Consider the following 23,787-nt stretch of genomic DNA (forward strand, 5'->3'; position numbering starts at 1 on the left):
TATTATTATTATTATTATTATTATTATTATATAATTTTGTGTGCCTGCCATGCAATGCATACTAAGTGTTCTCCATACTCATTATATTGTTATTGTGTTGGGTATTGTAATTATACAATTTATTATTACAGCCAGCCAACACTAAAACTAAAACTAAAAAAGGAGGTCCAGCATTGTGTAGTAACAGGGCAGGACTCTCATTGCTGGTCAGGCATATTTTTTAGTGTTGTGAGCACTGTATATACTGTAAGTTAACAGTTGAAATCACTCAAAAAGAAAGAAAGAACACCCTTAAGAAACTTAGTTGATGAAAGAGATGCAAAATCTCACAGGAAGTAAAAATGTAATGTTACAATATTTTATGAAGCTTTGTTAGGATAAATCTGTATCCAGTTGACTGGTCTGTCTCATTGCTCCAAAATAAAAGGTATGAGACTGTCTTAGGACTAAAATTAAAAACTGCCCTTTTATTGTGATATTTGGTGGCCCTCAGGACTGTAGTCCATTCACCTCTAAACAGTTAGACACTTTAGCTTTCATATCTTTATTTGCACAATGCCGTCTTCTACTCCAGTAGAAATCTAGATGAGCCTCATCCATCTTTCAATGGCTTCAGGATGGGTAACTCAATGTAACTCTGGAAACAGCAACCCTTTATAACATACTTCAACTCACTAAAGGTGTTACCTCCAGACTAAACTTCTATCTTCTTCCCTTTTTTTCCTTCCTTTGTTAAGATGTCCAATTTTCCAGCCGTGGTGAGGTTGGGTGAAGTGGAGATGGGGGACTGTGGGGGAATTGGTATAAACAAAAGAGGGGGAATATTGGAATTTCATTTTCCTCTGTATTATGTCGAACCAATTCTTTATAATAGAAGAAGTTTTCTTCAAAAACAGGGAAATGTGAATAGACCTTGAACATTTCTGTTAAACCTGTACTCATCAATAAATAAATTAATACAAAAAAGAGGCCAACAATGATGATGCCAATTAAAGGGTGATGGTTCTGTCTTAAGTTGAGGATAATGAAGATAGTGTATTAAATGTTTCAAACAAACATTTCAAGGAAAGGCTTTAGCATCAAGTTTCATGCCTCTTCCACTGCTCTGTTAGACTGAAGACACACACTGAGATGACAGAATTATATACACATGCTGCTAAAAATGATTTAGAAGTTGAGGATGAGTAGTTGGGAGAGGGAAGTAAAGGTTGCTTTGCTGCGTTGTATTCGTGTTGCATGTGGCTACATCAGTCACTATTAGTAGAGGATAAACATGACTCAAAGAAACAAGGTCTAACATGCTGCTTCTCTGCCAACCAGTGACATCAGAATCTGTTGGCAGTTGCATAAATTAATTTGACTTTTGAACATTCGGTTAAATGATAAATAAGAATTCAGGTAAGTTTGGGAACAATTCACTAGATGGCAGACTTGAAAGCTTGAAGGGGGCTGTCAAAACATGAATTCATATCAAGGTCTTCACAGAGCCAAATATTCACTATAGAAGCATTTTGGTAATGGCCTGACACAGAGGCAGGGGATGTCAGTTCTCTGCCATCTATTCCTTCTATATGAGAGGGTGTTGCACTGTCATGAAGCAGATCAGTGACACTAGGGAAATCAATATTCCAATAATAATGATGTTCTCATTATTATGTAAATACCATACAAGTCTCAGGAATGATGATGGGTTACAGCTTGTGATCCACAGACCTCACTGTAAAAAGTTTTTTTTGGCATTACTTTCTATTCATTCCAATTGTCAGCTTGTTTTGACAATTATCCAGAAGAAACAGGGATAACGTTTGAGGAGAGAGATGTTGCTGCTGATTTTAAAAAATATTTTCAATGCTGTGAGAAGCATAAAACAGTACTATTCACCTTCATTCTTCTGGAGTTGGAGGCAGACTTTCCAGAGACAGATAAAAATCCAAAACCTCCTACAAAGTTAGATACAATGGGACAGAGGAGACAAAATATGCTTTTTTTTTAAAAATTCAAACATCATTGCTGTGTCCTCAGATAAACCTTCACCTGTCCTGAACTCAGCTCCTGTCTTGTAGAGATCACCTAAATGCCACTAGAGGCCACTGCATCTTAGACTGAAACTAAGTCTGCTGCATATGTGATGATGTTTAAAGCCATCAAGTGTGATATAACTCCGGTGAGATTTATACAACTCAGATCTTTTTTTCTTTTTATTTGTGACAGTAAGTATTTTTCACCATGTCTGATCTTATGAGACAACACTTTCGTATTTTAGATATTTACAGTGAATCTAAAGACTCTTATTGAAAATGTGTCATCTAATATCACCGCATGGTATTGTAACCATACAGGAGCAAGCTGGCCATCAGTGTGGCTAATCCGAAGGCCTCAGAGCCGGTTAGGGAACAGAGGGTGAGGAGGAAGGTATACATCCTCTATTCTCAGTATTCAGCGCCACTGGCTTCAAACGTATATAAAAAATCATTAACCCATAAGCAACAGGCTTTCCTCAATTCTTAGAGACTCAATGTTAATAGTGTTTCTTAAACTTAGTGTATTGAATGTTATTACTTGAGTATTCATACTGTCAGTGTTGTTGTTATGTGGTGTTTGTATGTGTTTTTTGATATTTTAATGAACTGCTGGATGGGCCAGACAATTTTCCACTTTTGTGAACAAAGTTGTATTCTATTCTATGCAGAATGGCTACTTTAAGAGCGTTATATTATTTTATATTATTTGATTACTATTACTGATGCATTCATATATAAGCAGGAATTTGGTGCTTGTTGAGGTGGAACTGATTTTAACTACTTTCTATAGCGTTGGGTTGTCATATCTATAGGGATGTATCCAATCTTACAAACTCATGTTTTGATTGTAAAACCTTAATCTGTAATGTAACTACTATAACTGTCAGATAATTGTAGATGAGTAAAAAGTACCATTTCTTTCTGTACTGCAATAGAGGTACAAAGCTGTAGAAAATGTAAATGCCTGTACTTTCCATCACTGCTTAGTATAGAGTGCTAAAGACTGATGTTTTGATAATCAAGTAATACTAGTCTATAAATGATAAAACATATGCTGTAAGTGTTCCAATTCCTTTTCTGACTTACTTCCTTAACAATTAACAGGCATAACTGTAAAAACAAACATCTTTATAATGTAAATGTCGGGGTTTCAGAAAATAGCATGTTTTGCTAGATGATAATGCATTTTTGTCCCTATGTTTAAGGGTTTGAGGGGCAAAAATGATCTCAACCCACAGAGTAACCCTAACCATACCCAATTGAGACCATGCACACACAGCACTTTATTACAACATTGGATGATTTTAATCCACAAGTCCTGTAATATTAAAACACAAGTCTATTTTACACAGCTCAGTTAGCAGCTAAGAAAAAACAAACAATGACATGACTGCAGTGAATTGGATGGGAAGCCAAGTTAAAAGGATGTACAGAGCAGTGCAGAATTTAACACCTTAAGCAGCTGTTAAGCTCTGGGTCTAGCTGGGATAAAATTGTAAACAGGTGAACTACTGAGAAAACATGATGCATGTCTGGTCTGCACCTGATTATTTTTTAGCTGAAAGTTGAATATTTTAAGTAAGTACACCTCTGAAAGTCAAGTACGAGCACATAAATGAATGTAATAAAACCCCCTCCTGTTTGCTGATGAACGTCCCTCAAACACAGTGCTTTTCAAACATGTGTCATCATGACAACGATGTGCAGGTTTTTATTCCAAACACTACAGACAAGAAGCAATCCAGTTAAACCAGTGGTTCTGGTGGTGGACTGGAATAAAACAGGCGCTTGGTCCTCCATCTTACTAGACTGAAAACCACTGTTCTACACTAGTTCATGTAGTCAGAAAACAGAACATGTTTGGTTGGTAGAAGCTGTGTCCCACTGCAGAAGCTGCCTGCTAAGGTGTCCTTTAGAGAATTACAGCTACATCAGCAGTTCCCATACTAGGCCTCACAGAGACCACTAATTACAGTGCATTCAGTCAGTCCTCGTCAAGTTGTACAAGTACAAATTTCAGAGTTGAGTTGTTGGCTGATAAAATTAATATGTCCAGATATGTCCATGTGACTTCCATTTCTCATTTAATAGACAGAATAATTTTCTGAGGATTTGGGGATACAATGGGGAAAATACATCTGTTGTGTACCTCAAATTTGCGCAAAAGGAGGCGGCATTTCTTGTGCCTCTAGAAAAGTACAGCTTTATTTACCCCTGATCATGTATTCTGTCAGAAAACGTGGACTTCACAAGAGGTGATTCTGGAATGGGACACAGCTAGAGGAAACATTGTTTTATGATGACGTCTTGAGTGTAGTTCAGAAGAGACATTGAGCTGCATCTTCCCCCGACACTGATGTGCAGCTCGTGTTGCTCATGTTTCCATGTTCAGGCAGAAAGGAGGAAGGAGAAGGTTACAAGTCTGGTGTTCAGTTCCTGAGTAAAAGCAACCTTGGAGTGAGAAAGGGCAGAATTTTTGAAAAAGCACAAATTGTGTCATTTACAGAGTGGCTTCCTGGCTGACTTGAGATCAGTGGTAATGTATTTACAGTGAAACAGTCTGTATACATAGGAAACAGCAGAGTTCTCTCTCATCCTCTTCCCTCTCCTCCCAAGGTCTAGAAGTTTTCAGGTCAACACAAAACAAGAAAACAACCAAATACAAGGTTCACTTCACTGACTGTGGGGTCACAGCTGGGTTTCACCCAAATGTGCTGATCCCAAGTCAGCAATGAGCTGTTTACTGCTGCAAATTGTAGCTAAACTTGGTAATTTATAGACCTTGGCAGGACATCAGCATTTTTGGAAGGTGAAGCCGGGGGCCAGAGGTCAGACGTAGAAAAGTCGTACCCTGGAGGTGCTGACATGGAGGTCATCATCGTAGAACTTGGTCTCTATGATCACATTACCACTGGAATATAAAGAGACATGTTAACTTAATTAAATTGCACTATGCCACAGAAAACCACATGTACAATATATAATGCTACCATTGATGCATGAAATGCACAAAAGAATCAATACAAAGTTAAAGGAAAATTACAATTTGGGTCTTATTCCTGCAGTTTTGGCCACCATTCCTGTTATAATGACAGTGTGCTCACCAAATCACAAATTTATCCAGATTATCTAAACCACTTTATTTGGGGATCAGATCTCTTTCATTTTATGGAAGGTCCCTAAAAATCCCTCATTGTACGGGAAACTGCACACAACTACAGTAATTACAGGTCAAAAGTGAAGCAGGAAGTGGGTCTGTAAACTGTGATGGATGTTTACAACAGATAATTTGGGTCATAACTTCACTGTTCACCTTTGTTTTCTCTCACAAATAAGTGTGGCTCACCTGGAGATTCCTTTCCAACCTATCTGTTTGTCTGACTAAGTTTCTTGACCTTGAAGTGATGTCATTGTGTTCCCACATCTCAGCTATTAACTTGGTGAATACAATATAATTATTACAGATACAAATGATGGACAAAACTATGAAAATAAGTTGTAATAAACAGGTATTATCCTTTAATCTTTCCCTGATTGATTATTTTTAAGATTGTACAAATCCTCCCAATATTTCCATAAACAATGATCAAATCATAATAACATGCAGGAAATTGGTGAATTAAGTTGACATTAACCCTGTTATTTCTAACATGTACACATATCCACTGATTTTGTTATCACTGTATGTTGGTATATCAGATGTAACTTTAAGTTTGATTAAAATTGAATCACAGTTGTAAAGGATGACATGTAGAAATGAGAAAGGAGATATACTGCATGTGTCAGCAGTACAGAGACATAACACAGAGGAAAGATAAAGAAACTCACGTTAAAACATTGGCTGGCATCATCTGGGACTCTGGGGCTGCTTCTATCAGAGACTGCCATGTGTTGGTGGAGTTGGGAATAACAAAACCAAACTCAAAGAACCATTCTGGTCAGAGAGACACAGAGAGACAAAGAGATCAGTGTGCGTTAGTGCACCATAATGGTTAAATACTATTTCAGAGACTTTTTCTCTCTCTGGTGGAAACCAGCAACATAAACATGTTGTATTGGTGTGGATTGTTGTGGTGTAACGGAATGTAGTTGATCCGTGATCCATACAGATCGCCCCCCACGGTTTGGCACGCATGTGAGCTGTGGATTAATTGCAAAATTTAATGTCTCATTTAAGACAAAGTAAACGACCTGCTGTAAGTACAAGTCATGGACAGACAGCGTGTTGCTAACAGGGATTTTGAAGAGCAACGACCAAACCAGCATCTAAGGGGTCTGTAGTGACATCTGCAGGTATGTTTACACGTTGTTTGATGTGCTGCAGCTGAGCAGCTAATTAGCATCTAGCTGCTAACTGACGTTAGTGGTGCACTTTTCCCTGGTGAATGTTTGTTTGGTGGCTTGTTCAACAAACTGCAAGACAAGACGTGTATTCATGTTTATAAGTTATCAAGTTTTGATGATGTGGACGTAGGCTGTTGTTTCATTCACTACCATGTTTAAAGGAGGAAGGTATCAGGCCTCATATTGCAATTTAATTTAACAATTGAGCATTAAATATTTATATATTTTAAGATTTTATTTAAACATTGGACATCTTGAACATTGTTTTCATTTAAGACCATGGGCAAAAGTTCCTTGCTGTGAGTGTTTTACAGAATGTATGGAAAGCAAAGTTTTATTTGTCTCCCCCATTTTTTTTTTCTTTTTTGCTGATCTAAAAAATGATCCAATCCGTGACTCAAATCCATGATACGATCCGAGCCGTGAGTTTGCACCCCTAGTGGATTGTGTGTTTTGTGCTGTCCCCTGGGGCTCTCTGTAACCTCACCCCTGTACAGCAAGGACCACAAGGACAGCACTATAAACACAGTAACAAGGAACTGATCACGCTGACAACAACTTACAAACTGAGCTGTCTGTTAAAGTGAGTGGATATGATGCTCACGTTCTTCTCTAACCCTCTTATAATAACTGCAGTAAGGTGGGGCAGAAGGTTGAAGATCTGAGAGTGTTATAAGATAACTGAGAACTCTATCGTATAATATGATACATTTTAGGGAACCAAGCACCAAGCATCTTTTGAGTGCTTTTATCATAACAAGAGTTTTCACACCTCAGACTGCTTGACCGTGACATGCTATTGAATTTAGTATCTCAGAAACACAACTCCCTCTGGCACATCTAGTACTCAGGGCGATGGTTGGGGCTAAAATGTGAATTCTCAAATATATTTCCACAGATCTCCATAGTTAAAGACAAGCCCACTGTTAAAGTCTGTTAAATTGCAATCAATGAAACCAACACTCATTTGGTGTTTGGTGAAAAAAAACATTTTTACAAAATACGTTTATGCTACTTCTATCAAAGCACAGCCAAATGCTTTCATTGTGGCTGCTCAAGTTTGATGAGAATGGGTTAAAAACTGTGGAAATAATTTACATAGACACATTACATCCCATTTCTACCAAATATATTAGAGTATTTTCAATTTGCAGACTGCCTGTTGTGAAATACTATATGCAGTATAAGATCAGATCAGATATTAAAACATAATGCCAGCAGTAAATGTTCAGTGAAAAGCATATACTTCAAACTAAGAGTTAGCAATAATTGTCTTCTAATTAACAATGCAGCACAGTTGAGTCAGGTTATCAGTTTCTTCCAGTAATCAGTTAAGAGTTTTCATTTTCCTGCAGTTCTCTCAAGAACATTGTTATTGCAGATTGTATAAATATAACAGTCTGCATTGTGTTGCCACAGGTACTGGTGAGAAGATGAAGTACAATCCAAGTAAGTCCAGTTGATTAATCCAGTTTTAAGACATATCAGAGGCCAAAATACTATGAGACAGGTGTGGCAAAAGTTGAGTCAGGTTCAACTTTTTTCAATTCGTTTTTGCCACAGCCACTTTGTCCAAGAAATCCTAGACCCATTTGACTACCCAAAAAAGCAATATAAATTGCAGATCATAAGAATCAAAAGAGTCTGCCATTGGTTTTAAAATGTCTTCTTGGATACATGTCAGACATGCTGATGCTCTGAATCCACCATGCCCTTGACATTGGTCTTTTAGAAGTTCTTTAAGCAGGTCTAGGGTCTGTGAAGAGGCAACTGGTAGAGTCTAAGAAACTGACTGGCTGCTTCATGAAAGATGCCCTGTGGAGTGTTCTGATAAACAAGCAACAGTTATGTTTACATTCTGTGTTACTCATCAAAATTCAATGTGTGAATCCTTGAGGTCTAGCAAGCATATTAAATATATTTCCTTCCTCATAAAACATTTGCAAATCTGATGTTTGTTTTTTTTTGGTGTATTACTGCCACCTGTAGTGGCATAGTGTGAAACCACTGGCAAGCATAACCAGCTTGCACAAGAATGAACAAAATGGGGGCCCACATGTTTAAACATAGCTCATAGTGCTACTATTGGTCAAAAACTCCAAAGCGTATCTTTAACTGACCTTCAGGTATTTGTCCCTGTGAGTAGTATTACCTTCTAGACACTGTCCTTTGAAGAAAACTTTCTGCTCCAGCCTGAACTTTTCCAGTTTCTCTGAGGAGGAAAAGTTCAGTTCTCTGGACACTGCTTTACACTTCAGGATCTTCTTTGGGACACGAGCTGGAGAGACAGGGAAAAAACTATAAGTATGTGTGCTAAATAAAATTAGTTTTGAAAGCGTATAGTAGAGATTCACTGGCAGAACTATTGAATCAAGACTTGAGGCAGGTTCAGTCGCAAAATGTGACTAATAGCAACCAGAGTTTTCAAAAGGAAACAGTTTGTTTTTAGGTTACCTTTTTTTGCTGTACAGTATTAATGCTAGCCACATCTAACATCAGACACTTTTTTGAAACACTATCACCAAATGCTAACTATAGAAATTCAGCATTATTTGTATTATAAAGACGGCACAAGACATTTAACATTACATCATAACTATTCATGTAATTGTATTTTTTTTTACATTACAAAATACCCATAACCATTGTTTTTTTTTCCCCTCAGAGGGCCTGTTAATTAACTTCTTATAGCCAACTGGGGACCAGTGCATTGTACTGCACATCATAATGCTTTGTTCCCTTATAATATATTATAACATATAGATATATATTATCAAGTAAAACCTCATCAAGCAACCTTGGAGATGTCTGTACACAGTCATCATAGCTGAGTTATCAAAAAATTGTTCATATAACTTCTCATATCATTTCTCATAATCCATTCTGTTAACAATATTTAAATAAGTTGCACAATTGTCAATAATGACACAGAAAATTGGTATTCACTTTTAAATCTATCATATAAACATTTTATATACAATACATATAGTCTTATGTTCATTGTTTGGCATTATTCTAAGCAGTTATGCCGAGCTACAACAACAGGTTCTTGCTAAGATATGGCATGGCAAGTACAGGTCAGTACTAAAAGAGGCAAACAAATATCCAGTTTAAACTGACTATCTAACCACTGATTTGGAAGTAAAATATATATGCATGCACTCAGAATGTCTATTGCATCGTAAAACTGTGTGCATGACGACCTCGGTATATCATCAACCTTGCCCAGCATATAGTCCTCTGTAAATCCTTTGTATTGCCCTATACTTTTACATATTTGCACTAGTGTGAACTAGAGATGTGCTGGTTTTTACTATACACTGTGGTGAAACATTCTGATGGTAATGATACTGCCAACCATTTCCATTACAGTCATTACTGTTATTATTGCTATTTTTTAGAGGGCACTGAGAACACAGCACACCTTTCCTGTCTTTATTAGCATATTTTTCTGATAAATCACAAGAAAACACATTTTTATAGGTCAAACAGACACAGACGTCTTAGCAGGACCAGAGAACCAGGCTCCTTGTACGTTTGGCTCTAGCCACTGTGGCAATTACTTGCCACACTAACATTAGCTAGTTAACCTACTGAAGTGCGGCTAGTTTATGGGGGCTGAGTCCTAACGTTCAGTGAGAGAGAGAGAGCTGCATTTTACCAGACTAATAAGATTGTACACATTACATTTTTCCTCACAGGTCAGCTTCAGCTCTGCTGTGCTGTTTGTTACTATCCATGTGGAGATGGTGTGCAGATGGATGATGCAAAGTGTTACTATATTTTAGCAAAAATAGTAGTATTTCAGAAAAATGATGATTGTGATAATACTGTTTACCATGATGTTTTTGGCCACAATTATTGTACCATTAAAGTTTGATAACACCACATCTCTAGTGCGAACAAAATATTCAATTTGTCTCCAAATTGTGACTCGAACATTTTTACATAAACTTATGATTTCTTTTAGCCTTTACTTTTCTTTTTTCTGATTGTAATTTTTCACACTTTGCATAGCATTTCACAACATATACTGTTTGCGTATGTCATAAATAAATATTTGAATCCTAGTGTATAACTACAGCAACAATAGTGGATGAGGGGGATGCTGCTGAGCTATGGAGCAGATGCATCTTGAAAGCTCCAAAGAAAACTTGACTCAAAAGTGCATTTGTCAAAAATTTAAACACAGTGAGAAATTTTCAGCACCAATTAAATTCCCACATTGCAAAAAGGTGAATTCATGAAAGGCAGAAATGCAACCTCCAACCTCGGGTGAGAGTGGCCACAGGGGAGAGAACATGCCTGGTATCAGTACTGTCACATTTAGCCCCAAAGGCTAAATTGAGATACTGTCTACCTAACAAGAAGACTTGGTCAGCACATAGAAGACAGAGGTCAGCGCAAGAAAACAAGCAACTTTTGGGAATGGTATTAAAGCTGTGGAGTTAAAAGAGTTAACACCAACACCATTAGCAGCAGTGGAGAGATGGAGCACAGCCTGTCCTCCTGCACAGATGATTTTATCTCACTGCAGCGCAAGGTCAAGTAATAAGCTGCTCAGAATGTGTTACTACAAAACAAATGTGAAGACCTCAAGACAAAGTCAAGGAAAAATGTCAGGATTACTGGTGTACCAGGGAGGCTGGACAGCTGCACTACAACTTCCATTTCTAGTCTGGTGCAGAGAACGCTCTATCTGAAGGAGGCCAGGGAGATTCCCCGTGATCTATTATCACCCGCTTGCACTACTACCACAGCTGTGCACATATCCAGCACCTGGCCAGAACCAAACAACTAGTCAAGGTAGATGGGCTGACATTGCTTGAGTGGCTAGTGTCCCCATTATTTACCCACTTGTTGCTCCTTTTGTCCTGTTCTTATTACCATTTTTTCTTCCTAGCCTGCCAAGAAAAACTGACCTTGTGCTTTACACATTGTTAGTTCATGTTCTGTGGGGGTAAGCTCTTTAATGGTAACCCTGTTCTGCACCTATGTGCAGTTGTTTTGAGTAAGAAGAGGTTAGTGTAATTCTTTTTAAAAGAAACCACTGAACGCATGAAATTGAAGGGTGGATGGATCCCTCAAAATTTGGGGATAATGTGTGAAGTGCAGCTATTCTACCAACTGTACCAAGTACAGTGCTAGTAGATAACACCATGGCAGATATGTGCTTGGGAAGCTTTTGAGTATGTAGTCAATGTGTAGGGACATAACTTCAACAATCCACAATTCTTTACCTGAACAGAAACACTTCCTGACCTCAATACTCACTGCTTATTTTTAGGAGGAGATTTCAATTGCATTCTTGATGCAACTTGGGACAGATCCAACCCCTAAACTATGAATACTATATAAAAAACAGGAGCTGTGGTTTCATTGTTCATACAAATAGAAAATATTTGATCCGCAGAGAAGGTCCAACCCTTCCCCTGAACAATGTTCCTTCTTCTCCACAGTCCTTTTTTTCCCTTTATTTGATGAGAGACTCCTCCCTTCTGTCCCCTTGTTCCAATATGGTGTTATAGCGATTTCAGACCACAGCCCTGTTCTGCCAGACCTGCAATTTCCCAGCAGTTCCAAAGAACCTCCCAAGAACCTGGCATTATGACCCACTGCTATTGTCTGTATTATATTATACAAGCTTTAAATAGAATTTGCACCCCAAAACCTCACTACATACAAATCTAACTTTCTTCAAGTATTTCCCATTGCACAGAGGCACATGCCAGGGTTACTGCCTGCCTGTCTCCTTTTCTATTCAATCTTACAATTGAACCCTTGAAAAAGAAAGAATAGTGGATGAAATATAACCCAGAAAGTATATGCTGCAAATTCAGTTGAAGTTTAAACAGAAAGTTTGGCTAATAATGCTATCACATCTCCAAAGGACTGGAGTTGAATATTAGCCAGCTGGCTAACATTGGCCACTTACGGAAATGATAATTAATGTGTGCTGTCCCTATAAATAAATTAATGAAATGAAATACCTTTATAATGACTATGTGATAACATTCATCCTTGTTGTCACTTCTAAATAACGGATAAAATTGTCTCATTTAATTCCTGTCTGATAGCTTGTGCAGTTGCCCCCTGCAATTCATTGTAAAGCTGTCTTGCAGAGTCCCTGCATCCACAGATCTCAGCAACATACTGTAGCTGATGTGCACGTTATTTTAACTGATGAAAAAAAAAAACAAGAAAAAAATGGCCATAATAGTGAAAATAGTAAAATTTTAAAATTAAACTGATCTGCTACATTACATATACTGTTACCTATGTGTGTCAAATTTTAAGGTTAGTGTATAAATGTACCTTCATGCTCTACTCCTGGCACAGAGAGGTCCTCAGTTCCCTGCCACAGCACTTTGCCTGTTTCTGCATCTCGAAGATTCATCCAGTTTCTGGGACGAAAAGGTTAAGTGACAATAGTGAAACTAAAGCATATACAAACTGAACTGAACTGTAATAGCCATGAAATATTCTAAACACTACAGGGAATAAGAAACCTATTTGCCTTTAATGCAGGTTTAGCAATATCTATTACCACCTGCAGTGACAATCACTGGACAATTTAACAATAATAGCAACAAATTTCATCATATCCAATCTGAACAAATGCTTTTATTTCCTATAACATATCAGTCAAGATATGTAACAATTTATGTGAACAAGCATTACAAACAGCATACTGTACATTTCCAGATAGGCTAGGGCTGTGAAGGAATCATGCTAAATATAGACTGGATTTGTAGAAGATTTGTAGCAGAGATGTCAGTTACAGGTAAGATGAAGCTGTGGAGGCATATTAATCAGCTCACATTGTTCAGATGGAAGAGGAAAGCAGGGTAAGAACCCCTGTTCAAGTTAACAGGGAGAAGGTGGAGATTAGGGCAGACAATCACAGATTAACTCGCAAAGCAATTCTATCACGCCATACTGCTCATGATACAGTAACAATGTCATCACTATACAAGTGATTCTGTAATATTGGACATATTGCAGTACAGTCATCTACAATAAATTGATATCTGTGTAGCTAAATAAGAAAACACATCCCTAATTTTTTTACCAAAACAGGAGTTCTTCATATATTATATTTCTTATTGTATTATGAAGAGCTTTCACTTTCAACACATTTTATAGCTAACCAAGATAAAACAGTAACAAAATTCTTTTTTGTACACATTTGTCATCATTTACATATCAAGCAGTGACTTGGCCATTAAATGGGTCAACATTTAAACATATCAGGATATTGCCATACTTCCATATTGAAATGGGGGAGGTCGATTAGTTCAATGACTCTTATCAGCTGATACTCATTGGCAAATTAAAGCAAGTGCAACTTTTGTCTTCATTTATTTCCCAGTATCAAAGGTCACCTTCAGCCCTAAGCACTGAGTCTGCATTTAACTTATAGAGCACTACATGGCCTGGGCTAAAACAGAGTCAACAAACTGTATATAGAGTACCAGTCAAAACTTTGAACACACTCTCCCATTCACTTGCATGAGAAAGTGTGATTTTCAATACCATCAAAAATATAGACACAACATAAATACTGCCCAAGCCATGTATCTCTCTCAGTGTACTTACATGTAGTTCCAGGAACTACTAGAAACCAGAGTCAAATTCCTTGTATGCATAAACATACATGGCCAATAAACCTGATTCTGATTCTGACCCATAGGCCTGATATTTGCAAAAAGGCTAATCAGGCACAAGCATTTGACTTGGATACCTGGAAGCACAACACTGGCCAAAATTCCAGCAATAATATGCTTTAGATGATCACATTGTTCAAACTAATTGAAGGGTGAATGAAAAAATTACAAAAAGATAGGTTACCTAGATACAACGATGTGTAAGAGAGAGAGAGGAAGCTGAAAAAGACTTTTTGTAGATGATGATGACTGCTAGCTGTCCCATCAGTCTGTCAGTTGGTCAGCTGTTCCTGACCTCCACAATAAACACAATACAACCGTCAATCACAGACGTTATGAGGACCTAGTCAGTGATTCCACTGTACGAAACAACACACCTTGGGCCATATTTGCTAAATTTCTGTGGGGACACCAATACACCAACATGCATAAAATGAATGCTACTGATCTATCAACCTATACATACCAGCAGGGAAGGGAATTTTCGTGCAAAGTATACGTAATTTAAGGAGTTACTCTGTTGAGGCAAAATAAAGACGACACACTGAACTGACCATTGCTTTACTCTGAAAGTGTATGAGACACTTTATACCAAGGAGAGATGGGTGCTGTGACTAGAAAGCATAGCATGAGCAGCACGTAAAGCTGGAATTATGCTTAAGATACACATAAAGATCTCAGCAAACCTACCCAGAAAAGGGAATTACAGGTAACCATAGGTGGCTGAAGCTCGCAGAAGAGCCAACATATACACCCTCCAGATCTCAACAATGCGTAGTGCAGACCTGCGTGTCAGGCACAGACCGTAAAAAATATGGACGTAGCCACTGTGACGTCGACCACTGGTTTCTGAAGCGCAGTTTTAAAGCTCACAGTGGGCGACTACAGCCTGCACCATCTTGGCAGTGCCTGACTCTTCCTAACTCCTCGCTAATCCAAGATGGGCAAAGAGGTGGCGCTGAGGTGGGTCGCATGAAGCCTGGTTGCTGAAACAAGCCACCTAGCAGTTAGCAACCTGTCACTCAAAACAGCCACATCCTTAATTATGCGTAAAATTACAGCTTAATAAAATTTAAACAGGTGAGTTATAAAACATCACCCCCTGTACAGCTGTCATGAAAGGGGAAATTAGCTATAGACACCAAAACCATTTTTTGTACCAGGCTGTTCATTTCTGCTGTAAAGTTGGGCATTTTAATATGAGGGTTTATGGGGATTGACTTGCTTTTGGAGCCAGACTCAAGTGGCCATTCGAGGAACTGCAGTTTTTGGCATTTCTGCATTGGCTTCATTTTTCAGCCCCAGAGGTTGCCTGCCACCTGGTGTCAAGCAAGTTGATCGCTGGATTCAACTGCTGTTCAAGAGGCGGGTCAAAAAAACAGAGATGAAAACAAAAACGTGTTACATGAGTATAAAAGAAATGGCCACACGAACATCTCTGAGCATTCCCTGTGCACATTCGCCTAAGTGCCACCTGAAGAACCATAAAGGTGTGTCACGTTACATTTCTGTCCTAAACTAATATTCGTTCTGTTTCACTTCTCTTCTATTAAAGCTTGTCCAACTGACAAGTTCAAGTGTGCGTTTCCTGTTTCGGTACTATATCCAGCCAACTCTAAGTGGTTTCGCAGGTCAGAGTTCACCTTTGTTCAACTTTGACCGGGTAGATGTGTTCATTCAGCCAATAGAAACACTGCTTTGCTGTGTTTGGACATAGAGAAGATATTATTCTAGTGTGTTTCATCACTGTTTTTAGTATATCACACTACCAGACTACAAACTATAGCATCACTCTGATCTCACACCAGCTATTCTGGCATGCATATTTGTCACTGTGGAGCGCCACAGAGACATCTAAATGCAGGTAGTAGTGAACAAATTGAGTTTTCTTCAAAACTTTACATCAATGTTGTGATGATCCAAGTCTGCTGCTGTTCATACTTTCTGATACTGACCCCACTGGTCATATCCTGAATTGCATCTTGTGGACATGTACAACCAATGAACCCAGGACATGCAAGCTATCCATTATCCATAGTTAACATCAGCAACCCAAAAATGGCTACAGCAGGAGTGGAAAAGATTCATATAGTAAATAGAAGGTAAATGGCTGCATTTATATAGTACTTTTATCCAAAGCACTTTACAATGTTTCTGCTGCTCAGTAGGGATGCCACGGTGAGAAGATTTTCCTTCCTATTAATAAACTCGTGACAACACTGGTGTTACGGGTTACACCAGACGTTTTACAAGATATTTATCAACAATACTCAATATCTGTAGAGCGCTTACTTTGATCTTTAACATTAGATTTTTAATTTAGATCCTCCCCTTACTTACGAGTCAGTGACGGCAGGCTTCAGGCTGCTGCCAGCAGGTCTTCCTCTGTGTACAGTCGGACTGCGGTACACACAGGTGTGGGGACGAGCCAGAGGACGACCACTGCCTAAAACCAGAACCGAAGCAACCTGCCTGCCATCCAGAGAAAGACAATATGAGAGCAGGCTAAGCAGGCAGAGAGCAGGAGAGTTTTTGCCGAAAACAAGCACTGAGACGCAAGGAGACATGAGAGCAGCTGCTCGCTAACAGCTACGTGTGTTTACAACAGAGATTAGGAAGGAGGACAGACATCTCACTCTGCTACTCTGTGCTGTGACTCTGCTGCTGCTGTGGATGGTCAGTATACACTTTCACTTTATAATTGTACTTTGCATCATCCAACCAAGTTTTGATAACATGCTTAGTATTTTACAAATTAGAGTTTTTTTTATTTGATGAATGTGGGCACTGATATGCAAAAAACAAAAGGTATGGGCAGTGGGCAAGTAATGTAATCGGCGTATGCTCCAACACCATGTAACACTGGTAACACACTGATGCCACCTAATGCTGTGAAAGCCAAATTTTATCTTTGGATATCAGACAGATGGACACCAGTAAAGAACAATCATCCCACAGCCCTCTGTTCTAGAAGATTCTCCACTCAACATCTTGTCACACTCAGATACTACTTAGTGTCACATACACTCGACTCCACACCATCTGTGAGGCCCTTCATACCCCCCTCATCACCACCACCAACTGTCTCAAAACACATAGCGCCTATTCCATGAAAGGACACCATTTTTTTTGCCCATCATTTTTCTGGTGGAACTGGTGCGTTCAGGGACTCTTACTAAGACAGTCCTAAATACAGCTGGTCAGGATATTGTGAAGGACATTTTAAAAAAGGATTCAGGTTTGTACATGATAGGTTATAGTTGAAGAAAAGCTGTTGTAAGGGCCACTGTAATAATGTCCAGCATCTTCACCAGTAACATGCTATAAAGATCATGTAATATACAAAAATTAGGCTACAGATTGGTTTATTTTATTTTGATTTATTTGTTGAACTTTCTGCTAGACTTTAGTTTTTTTCCATCCACATCAATGTCCACAGCAAAAAATCTAGTCAACACATCCAAAAATGTCTTATATGGTATATGTACATTTTTCATTTTTATCTCAAACTATTAAGATCTTTAATTGTTTTATTTCTTTAATTAATTTTCTTTCTTAAACAAAATTTAAAGAAACTAAATTGACTAAAAAGGGACAGGTATAAAAGTAACAACAATCACCAACAATTCCTGAGCTATGTGAAACTGCCAGAGTGAATGGATCAGAAAATGGAATAGAGAATAGGCTATCATATTAGGTTTGTAATTGTTGTAAAAGGGAAGATTAAAGGAAGGAAGAATACAAAATTATTTATGCTTTTTAAATATTTTTATATATTTCTCAATAATAAAAATCTAAACTATGATTCTAATAGAATCAGATTCAATAAACAGAACAAAAGCTTAAAAATACTCAACTCTTCACTCAAAATTCTTGCAGTTCCATGATTCAGTTGATGTAATGACAAGTGAAATCACCTTCTCAACTGTCTAGTACATTTATATGTAAACAATATCTACTTTTAGTGTATTTATGGAGCAGCAAACTCTAAAATAATTAAATTAGTGAGGCTCTAAGTGGAGTGCCTCTTTAGGGGCCTTTCAAAAAAAAGGGAAAGCATTAGTCAAATTTAGAGTTTTGAGGGGAATGAAAACCATCATATTATTTTGTTATTAAACACTGATGCTGTACTGGCCGTTAGAAACTCTTATGGATCAGATCCCACTGACAGCAGAGCTCAACCATCCCCCACCTTTTCCTCTGGCTTTCTAGTAAAGTGTGCTGAGTTGAATGGTTTCTCTAATCCTCTCAAGTCTAACTAAATCCTATCTCCTGCATCAAACTCATCATCCTCCACACCTTCCAGAATAATCCAAGCCACAATGCAATGTTTTCATTGATGCACTTTCACCAGGTCGTGTTACTCCAATCTCTAAACATGTGTCACTGTAAACAAAAAAAGAAGAGCCATAAAGAACACACATAATTTTAGCAGGATGTCCATTATGACAGTGACACCAACAAGAGCAGTGTACTTGTTCAGCTTTAGGAAGGAACAATCAAACTGTTCACAACTGTTAGTGTGTGCCCTTTTTTTCCATTCTCCCCCGAATCACTTCCTTAGACACTAAAGAAAATCTTATACAGCGATTGATTTCAGCTCCAACAACATCATACACAAGGTTGAACCATAACCCCTCCAGGGACTGCTGCTGGTTGTGTGTGTGTAAACCACTAGGGTGCCTGCATAAATCTGTGATAACACACACACAAACACACACACACACACACACACACACACACACACACACACAAGTTAATGAGCCCCTAGTGAAAAACTGCTGTTACCATTTAGTCTACATTTTTAAAGACAGGTTAATAGTTCCAAGTATTGGCAGCTTCCTAACCCAAACCTTAACTCAACAGTAACTCAATTAGTATATTGACTATTTTTCAATAGACGTTGCATTGCGTTGTGGCAAAAGTTGAGACAAGTTACTATAGTGTGGTCTACTCGAGGGGAGTGTTAATTTTACAATGACATGAAACCAAGAAAAGCAGCATTTTTTTTATACTTGAGTCTGCATCCAAAAATGTTTGGTGTTTTCACTTATGATTAATAAATAATTGCCATTCATTATTTTTCTGTCAATCAGTTAATTAACCAGTTAATTAACAACTTGTTTCTCCATTAACATCACATCATATCAGAGGATCAAACAAGTGAAGTTCAGAGCCAGATTTGTTTTCGACAAGAAGGTTTAGAGTCATCTGTGCAACTGTTGAGTAAAACAGAGTACTCCATTTCAGTCCATGTTACTGTTGTTTCACTTCTGCAACATTTTTGACATACCAAAACAGTGTACAGATTGTACTATTTTTTGCCTAGAAATTTCTTGTTTGCTCCAGCACCTGTTGCTGAGTTTTGGACTGCGTGCCTCTTATTTTTTCCAAACTATCTCAGAATGACAAATTCAGCCAGACTTTGGGTTTGAATATGTGAGACTACAAATAACTGACTATAGCAGATACTACTGCTTGTGTGTGCATGTTCCCTATGCCCTGCTGTTGAGAAACATCGACCAACCGACCAAGTCACTTTAAAGCAGCCACTTTTATATTCTTATTGTTATGTTCTTGTTCTTATTCTTATTCTTCATGTTCAACAACAGATGGTAGCAATGTTAACTTTACAGTGTAAATAACTGGGTGCTGTTTAGCCTCAGTGTTGCTTTGACAAGGCTGCATGGACAGAAGGCAGTAAATCCCTGTTCCACTAAATCATGGCTTTAGGTATTACCACACTACAGCAAAAGGCCTGACCTCACCAAGAAACATACAAAAACACTCATAGCTTCATCTTTTGTATGGACTGATAGACTGGGATACGTAAAGGTGAAAAGTTTCATATATAGTTAAATTACAGCTGGTCTAAGATCAGCTTAGGTTATATGGTCATGTTTTTTGACTGGTTAGACAGCACTGGGCCTTTGGCTGCAGTAGTGCTCTGCTGCTTTTTCTAGAAGGTATTACTGGGGCTAATTTAGTCCTATATGGTCACATGAAGACTCAGTCCAGGCAGTGATATGGAAAGCATCAACTTGCCATGTTGGCTCCACTCACACACAATCACATCTCAGATACAAAGCTCCAGTTTGCGTTACGCATGCTTGGCATTTGGATGGAAAATTAGCCAGTGATGCTGGATGCTATGACGACACAAATCCATGATACATAATATTATGTTCAGCTGTGATGAAGGCTGAAGATGATCAATAGATCAGCCTACAGTCTGTATCATCCTTCCGTTTTTCTGTTCAGCACAGGTGGATCATCTTAAAGGGCCAGATATACTCCTGGACACAGAAACAATCAGCTACTCAAGTGATTCCATTAATACTACATTAGGTGTCTGCATATGTCTACAGATGTGTTTACATGTTTTTGTTGACACAAATGGTCTGCACATTAACAAATTTTTGACATGGACAGAAATATATGTCATGCAGACCCTCGAAGATGTGGAAAGTATCATTTGGGCTTAAGTGTGTCACAACCGCTATCCAAGGTGCTGAACTTAGGACATGCAGGCTTTCACTGATCCACTGACAGGCTGCTGCAAACTCTGAGGGGATACATTATTCAACAATGACAGGATTTGTTGTTGTATTTGAAACGTACATTAGATGTTATTTTAGAAAGCTTGGCAGTAAATTCGGCTGTTTTGTTTGTTTACTGTGCTATTTCTATGAACCACTCAGGTATTGTCTTCTTACTTGTCCACTCTGAGCTGATATCACCACGTAGTGCTGTTGCCTACCTGTATGAATTTGAATTTTCCACCTGATGTGTCAACTGGACCAAAAGCAAAAAAAAAACAAAACTCAAGAACAAATTTAAACACATCAGTGTGACGTAGAAAAAAAAAAAGTGCACCCTCTTTAATTGTAATATAATTAATTTTGGTTCTGATGCCCTTTGTATTATTTCGCAGAGAGGCATGGCCCAGTCACTTCTTTACTAGATATATACTGGTGCCTGAGTAAGTGCCCAGTAAGAAGGACTGGCCTTATAGGTTACGCAATACGTGGCTTCAACCTATACCTTTTTCTTTGAAATTGTAGTTTGTTTTTTCTATTTTGTTTTTTTTATTGTATTCAATTGATTTACTTTTTGTTTGACCAAATACTATTATTTATTGGTTGCTCACTCTTAAATATAACAGTAACCCATATTCCCCACTACAATGACAACTAATGACATGTGCTGGAAGTGGTACAACACTTGTACTGTTTGTGGTGCATTTCTTGATGACAACAACTCTGGTTTACGCTACAACAAATATCAAGTAGTTGTGCACTGTCAACATTAGACTGCATGATAGTCTGCTGATAAGAAGGGTGAAGAAGCCACTATCAAGAAGACAAAAGCACCTTATAATAAGATGATCTTAGTTAGTTAGTTTACTTTATTAGTTTAGCCATTACACTAGGCAACAGATATTCTTCCTGGGGTCCTGGGGTCTTAGACTATAGACTTACAATGGGACAAAGATATCTTAGCCTTACATTTCTATTGGCAAAAAAGGGCTAGATCAATTACTGAGAAAATAAACGCTCAAATGTCAAGAAAACTGATAAATTGAATGAATGATAAGGTGACACTGCAGACTGTCCAATAAAAGTGAATAGCCAGCTTGATGGGAAAAGTGGATGGCTAGTACATTTTGTCTGTTGTCATTTACTCCATAACACATGAAGGTTGTGAACATAAAGTAGTAAATAAGTGTAAGTATTCAAATTCATTTTAACAAAAATCAAATCATTTTAGATTAACAATACCACTAGTTTTACAATCTCCCCTGCCAATCTAAACTGAAATAGCCTACCCAAGTGTTTTGTTCTGCAAGCTAGAAGTCTGTTTAAAACAGTAAAACTATGTGTAAAAGTAGCTCCCAAGAAAACTCTGAACAGTTTTTCTTTTGGACTAATGAAACAGAGGAACTCCTGACCTCTCTTGAGCAGAGAAGGAAAATGTTTAACAAGGCTTACATATATGATTCAAGTATTTATCAGATGGTCTTACCCTAATAACATTGACCTAGTGGTCTAGGAGGCGTACCATACAAACACAAATTGCTCTCCCCGTGTTTTCTGTCAACATCTAATCTGTATATTATTTAGCCTAATAAAGACAGATGCCAAAACTAAATTAAAAATAAAAGTACGCGCGTGTGTTTGTTGGATAATATACATAATAGAAACTGCTGACATAGATAAATATGAAAAACATAAATTCACTTTGTTCAAAACAAGTGACTGTTATTAAATCACTGCAGACTGATTTGAAAACGCACTCAAACACAACACAACTCTGACAGTAATAACAGCAGACTCTAACAGTAATAATAGCAGACATGCTAACTGCGATGGAATCAAAGACATTCAAAATCGTAAAACTATTGGAAATGGTCGACAGTTTGGATGAGACGTTTAAAATACACTGGTATGATCAGCCATACATTAGCATAACTCCCGATATGTAGCCTACATAGTTATCATACAGCAAAACCAAATAACAAGTAACCAAATAAAGTACTTAACACTGGTAACATTTCTGCTTTTAACTTTCAGCTAATAGTCTGCTAATGGGAAGTAAAAGTTTGACAAAGGACAGCCAGTATCCAACAGCCACCTGCGTCAATCTAACATGATCTCCATCAGCACACTGAGCAGTTAGCCAAGCAAGTTAGCCACAGGGTAAGGCCAAGCATTTAGCTGGCCAGTCGACATTCAGATGCGAACTAGCAAGCTTCGTAACTACGGTAACATTTTCATTCTGTCACATCAAATAACGACAACTCACTTGCTAACGCCAGCTATGTAGCTAACGTTAGCAAATGAGAGGTGAAACAGGCTGGCCACAGCAGCTAACCTTCGTGTACCATTAGACTCGACAGCAATCACAAGATGTTACCATTTTGCTAACGTTACCTCGCAATAAACTGGAAAGACACTTCGCTTTATAATTATTGTGTCTAACACTAGCAGAACATCACCAAACCGCCTCAGCAGCAAAAGGATACAGTTTGAAGCCCTTCAAAATTTCCTTGGCCCTGTCTTCGTCTGAAGACATTTCAGAAATCGTCTGTTTTCGTCCCTTAAAGAAAAACCGGATCTGCTGAAATAATAGAGCTGCTGTTTATGTTAGCTTCACTGATTACCTTACTACACTGCCAGCTAATGTTCGCCTGAAAATAGCATAAAGTATATGTACTTAACTCTGTATTGTTGGACTGCAGGTTAAATCTGATCCGATAATGCAATCAGCTAAATATAAACAGCTAACCAACAGACAGTTGACTTAGCCAGTCACAGGCAGAGGGTAACGCCTTACAGCCAATCACAGGCCGAGAATGAGAAGCACGGGTGAAACTAAACTGGATAGAGACGCGTCACCAGGGGCAACGCCACACACGCACACGCACGTACACGCACACGCATGCACACACACACACACACACACACACACACACAAACACATCGTGAAGGGTGATGCGGACTGTGGGGCCGTTCAGATGTTGCGTCTAAAATGTCCAAAAACGCGTGGAAAAGGCCAGCCGTGCAGCTTTCATCCTTTTATCCAATGTGCTTGGAAGATTGCGCTGCTGTCACGCCTGCCGTTACTAAGCAAGCAAAACAGCTTGTATGTTTTTGGCTTTTGAAGTCCAGATTAAATGAAAAACGTCTTTTTAACCATTTAGATCACATCCACGATCATATTGTACACCTATTTAACAATATATGCCAAAAAAA

At 38.2% G+C, this 23,787-nt stretch overlaps 1 protein-coding gene across 6 annotated transcripts; it reads right to left on the reverse strand.

Annotated features, from left to right (window-relative positions):
• Positions 1 to 3,303: 3,303 nt before the first annotated feature.
• Positions 3,304 to 23,347, reverse strand: pde6d (phosphodiesterase 6D, cGMP-specific, rod, delta). Of its 6 annotated transcripts, none has more exons than XM_067598065.1 (6): positions 22,351 to 23,039; positions 16,373 to 22,311; positions 12,681 to 12,769; positions 8,518 to 8,643; positions 5,850 to 5,955; positions 3,304 to 4,932 (listed from the first exon to the last, which is right to left on the reverse strand). In XM_067598065.1, exons 2-6 carry the CDS (start codon positions 16,597 to 16,599, stop codon positions 4,851 to 4,853), a joined length of 630 nt encoding a protein of 209 aa, XP_067454166.1. In that variant the 5' UTR covers positions 16,600 to 22,311; positions 22,351 to 23,039; the 3' UTR covers positions 3,304 to 4,850. The 6 variants fall into 6 exon arrangements, with proteins under 6 accessions (XP_067454166.1, XP_067454168.1, XP_067454167.1 ...); XM_067598067.1 differs by having other exon boundaries at positions 3,304 to 4,457; positions 4,803 to 4,932; positions 16,373 to 23,039; XM_067598066.1 differs by having other exon boundaries at positions 3,304 to 4,472; positions 4,803 to 4,932; positions 16,373 to 23,039.
• Between the last annotated feature and the right edge of the window lie 440 nt (positions 23,348 to 23,787).

The sequence above is a fragment of the Thunnus thynnus genome, chromosome 8, assembly GCF_963924715.1.
Source record: "Thunnus thynnus chromosome 8, fThuThy2.1, whole genome shotgun sequence".
In the NCBI taxonomy this organism is placed as follows: Eukaryota; Metazoa; Chordata; class Actinopteri; order Scombriformes; family Scombridae; genus Thunnus; species Thunnus thynnus.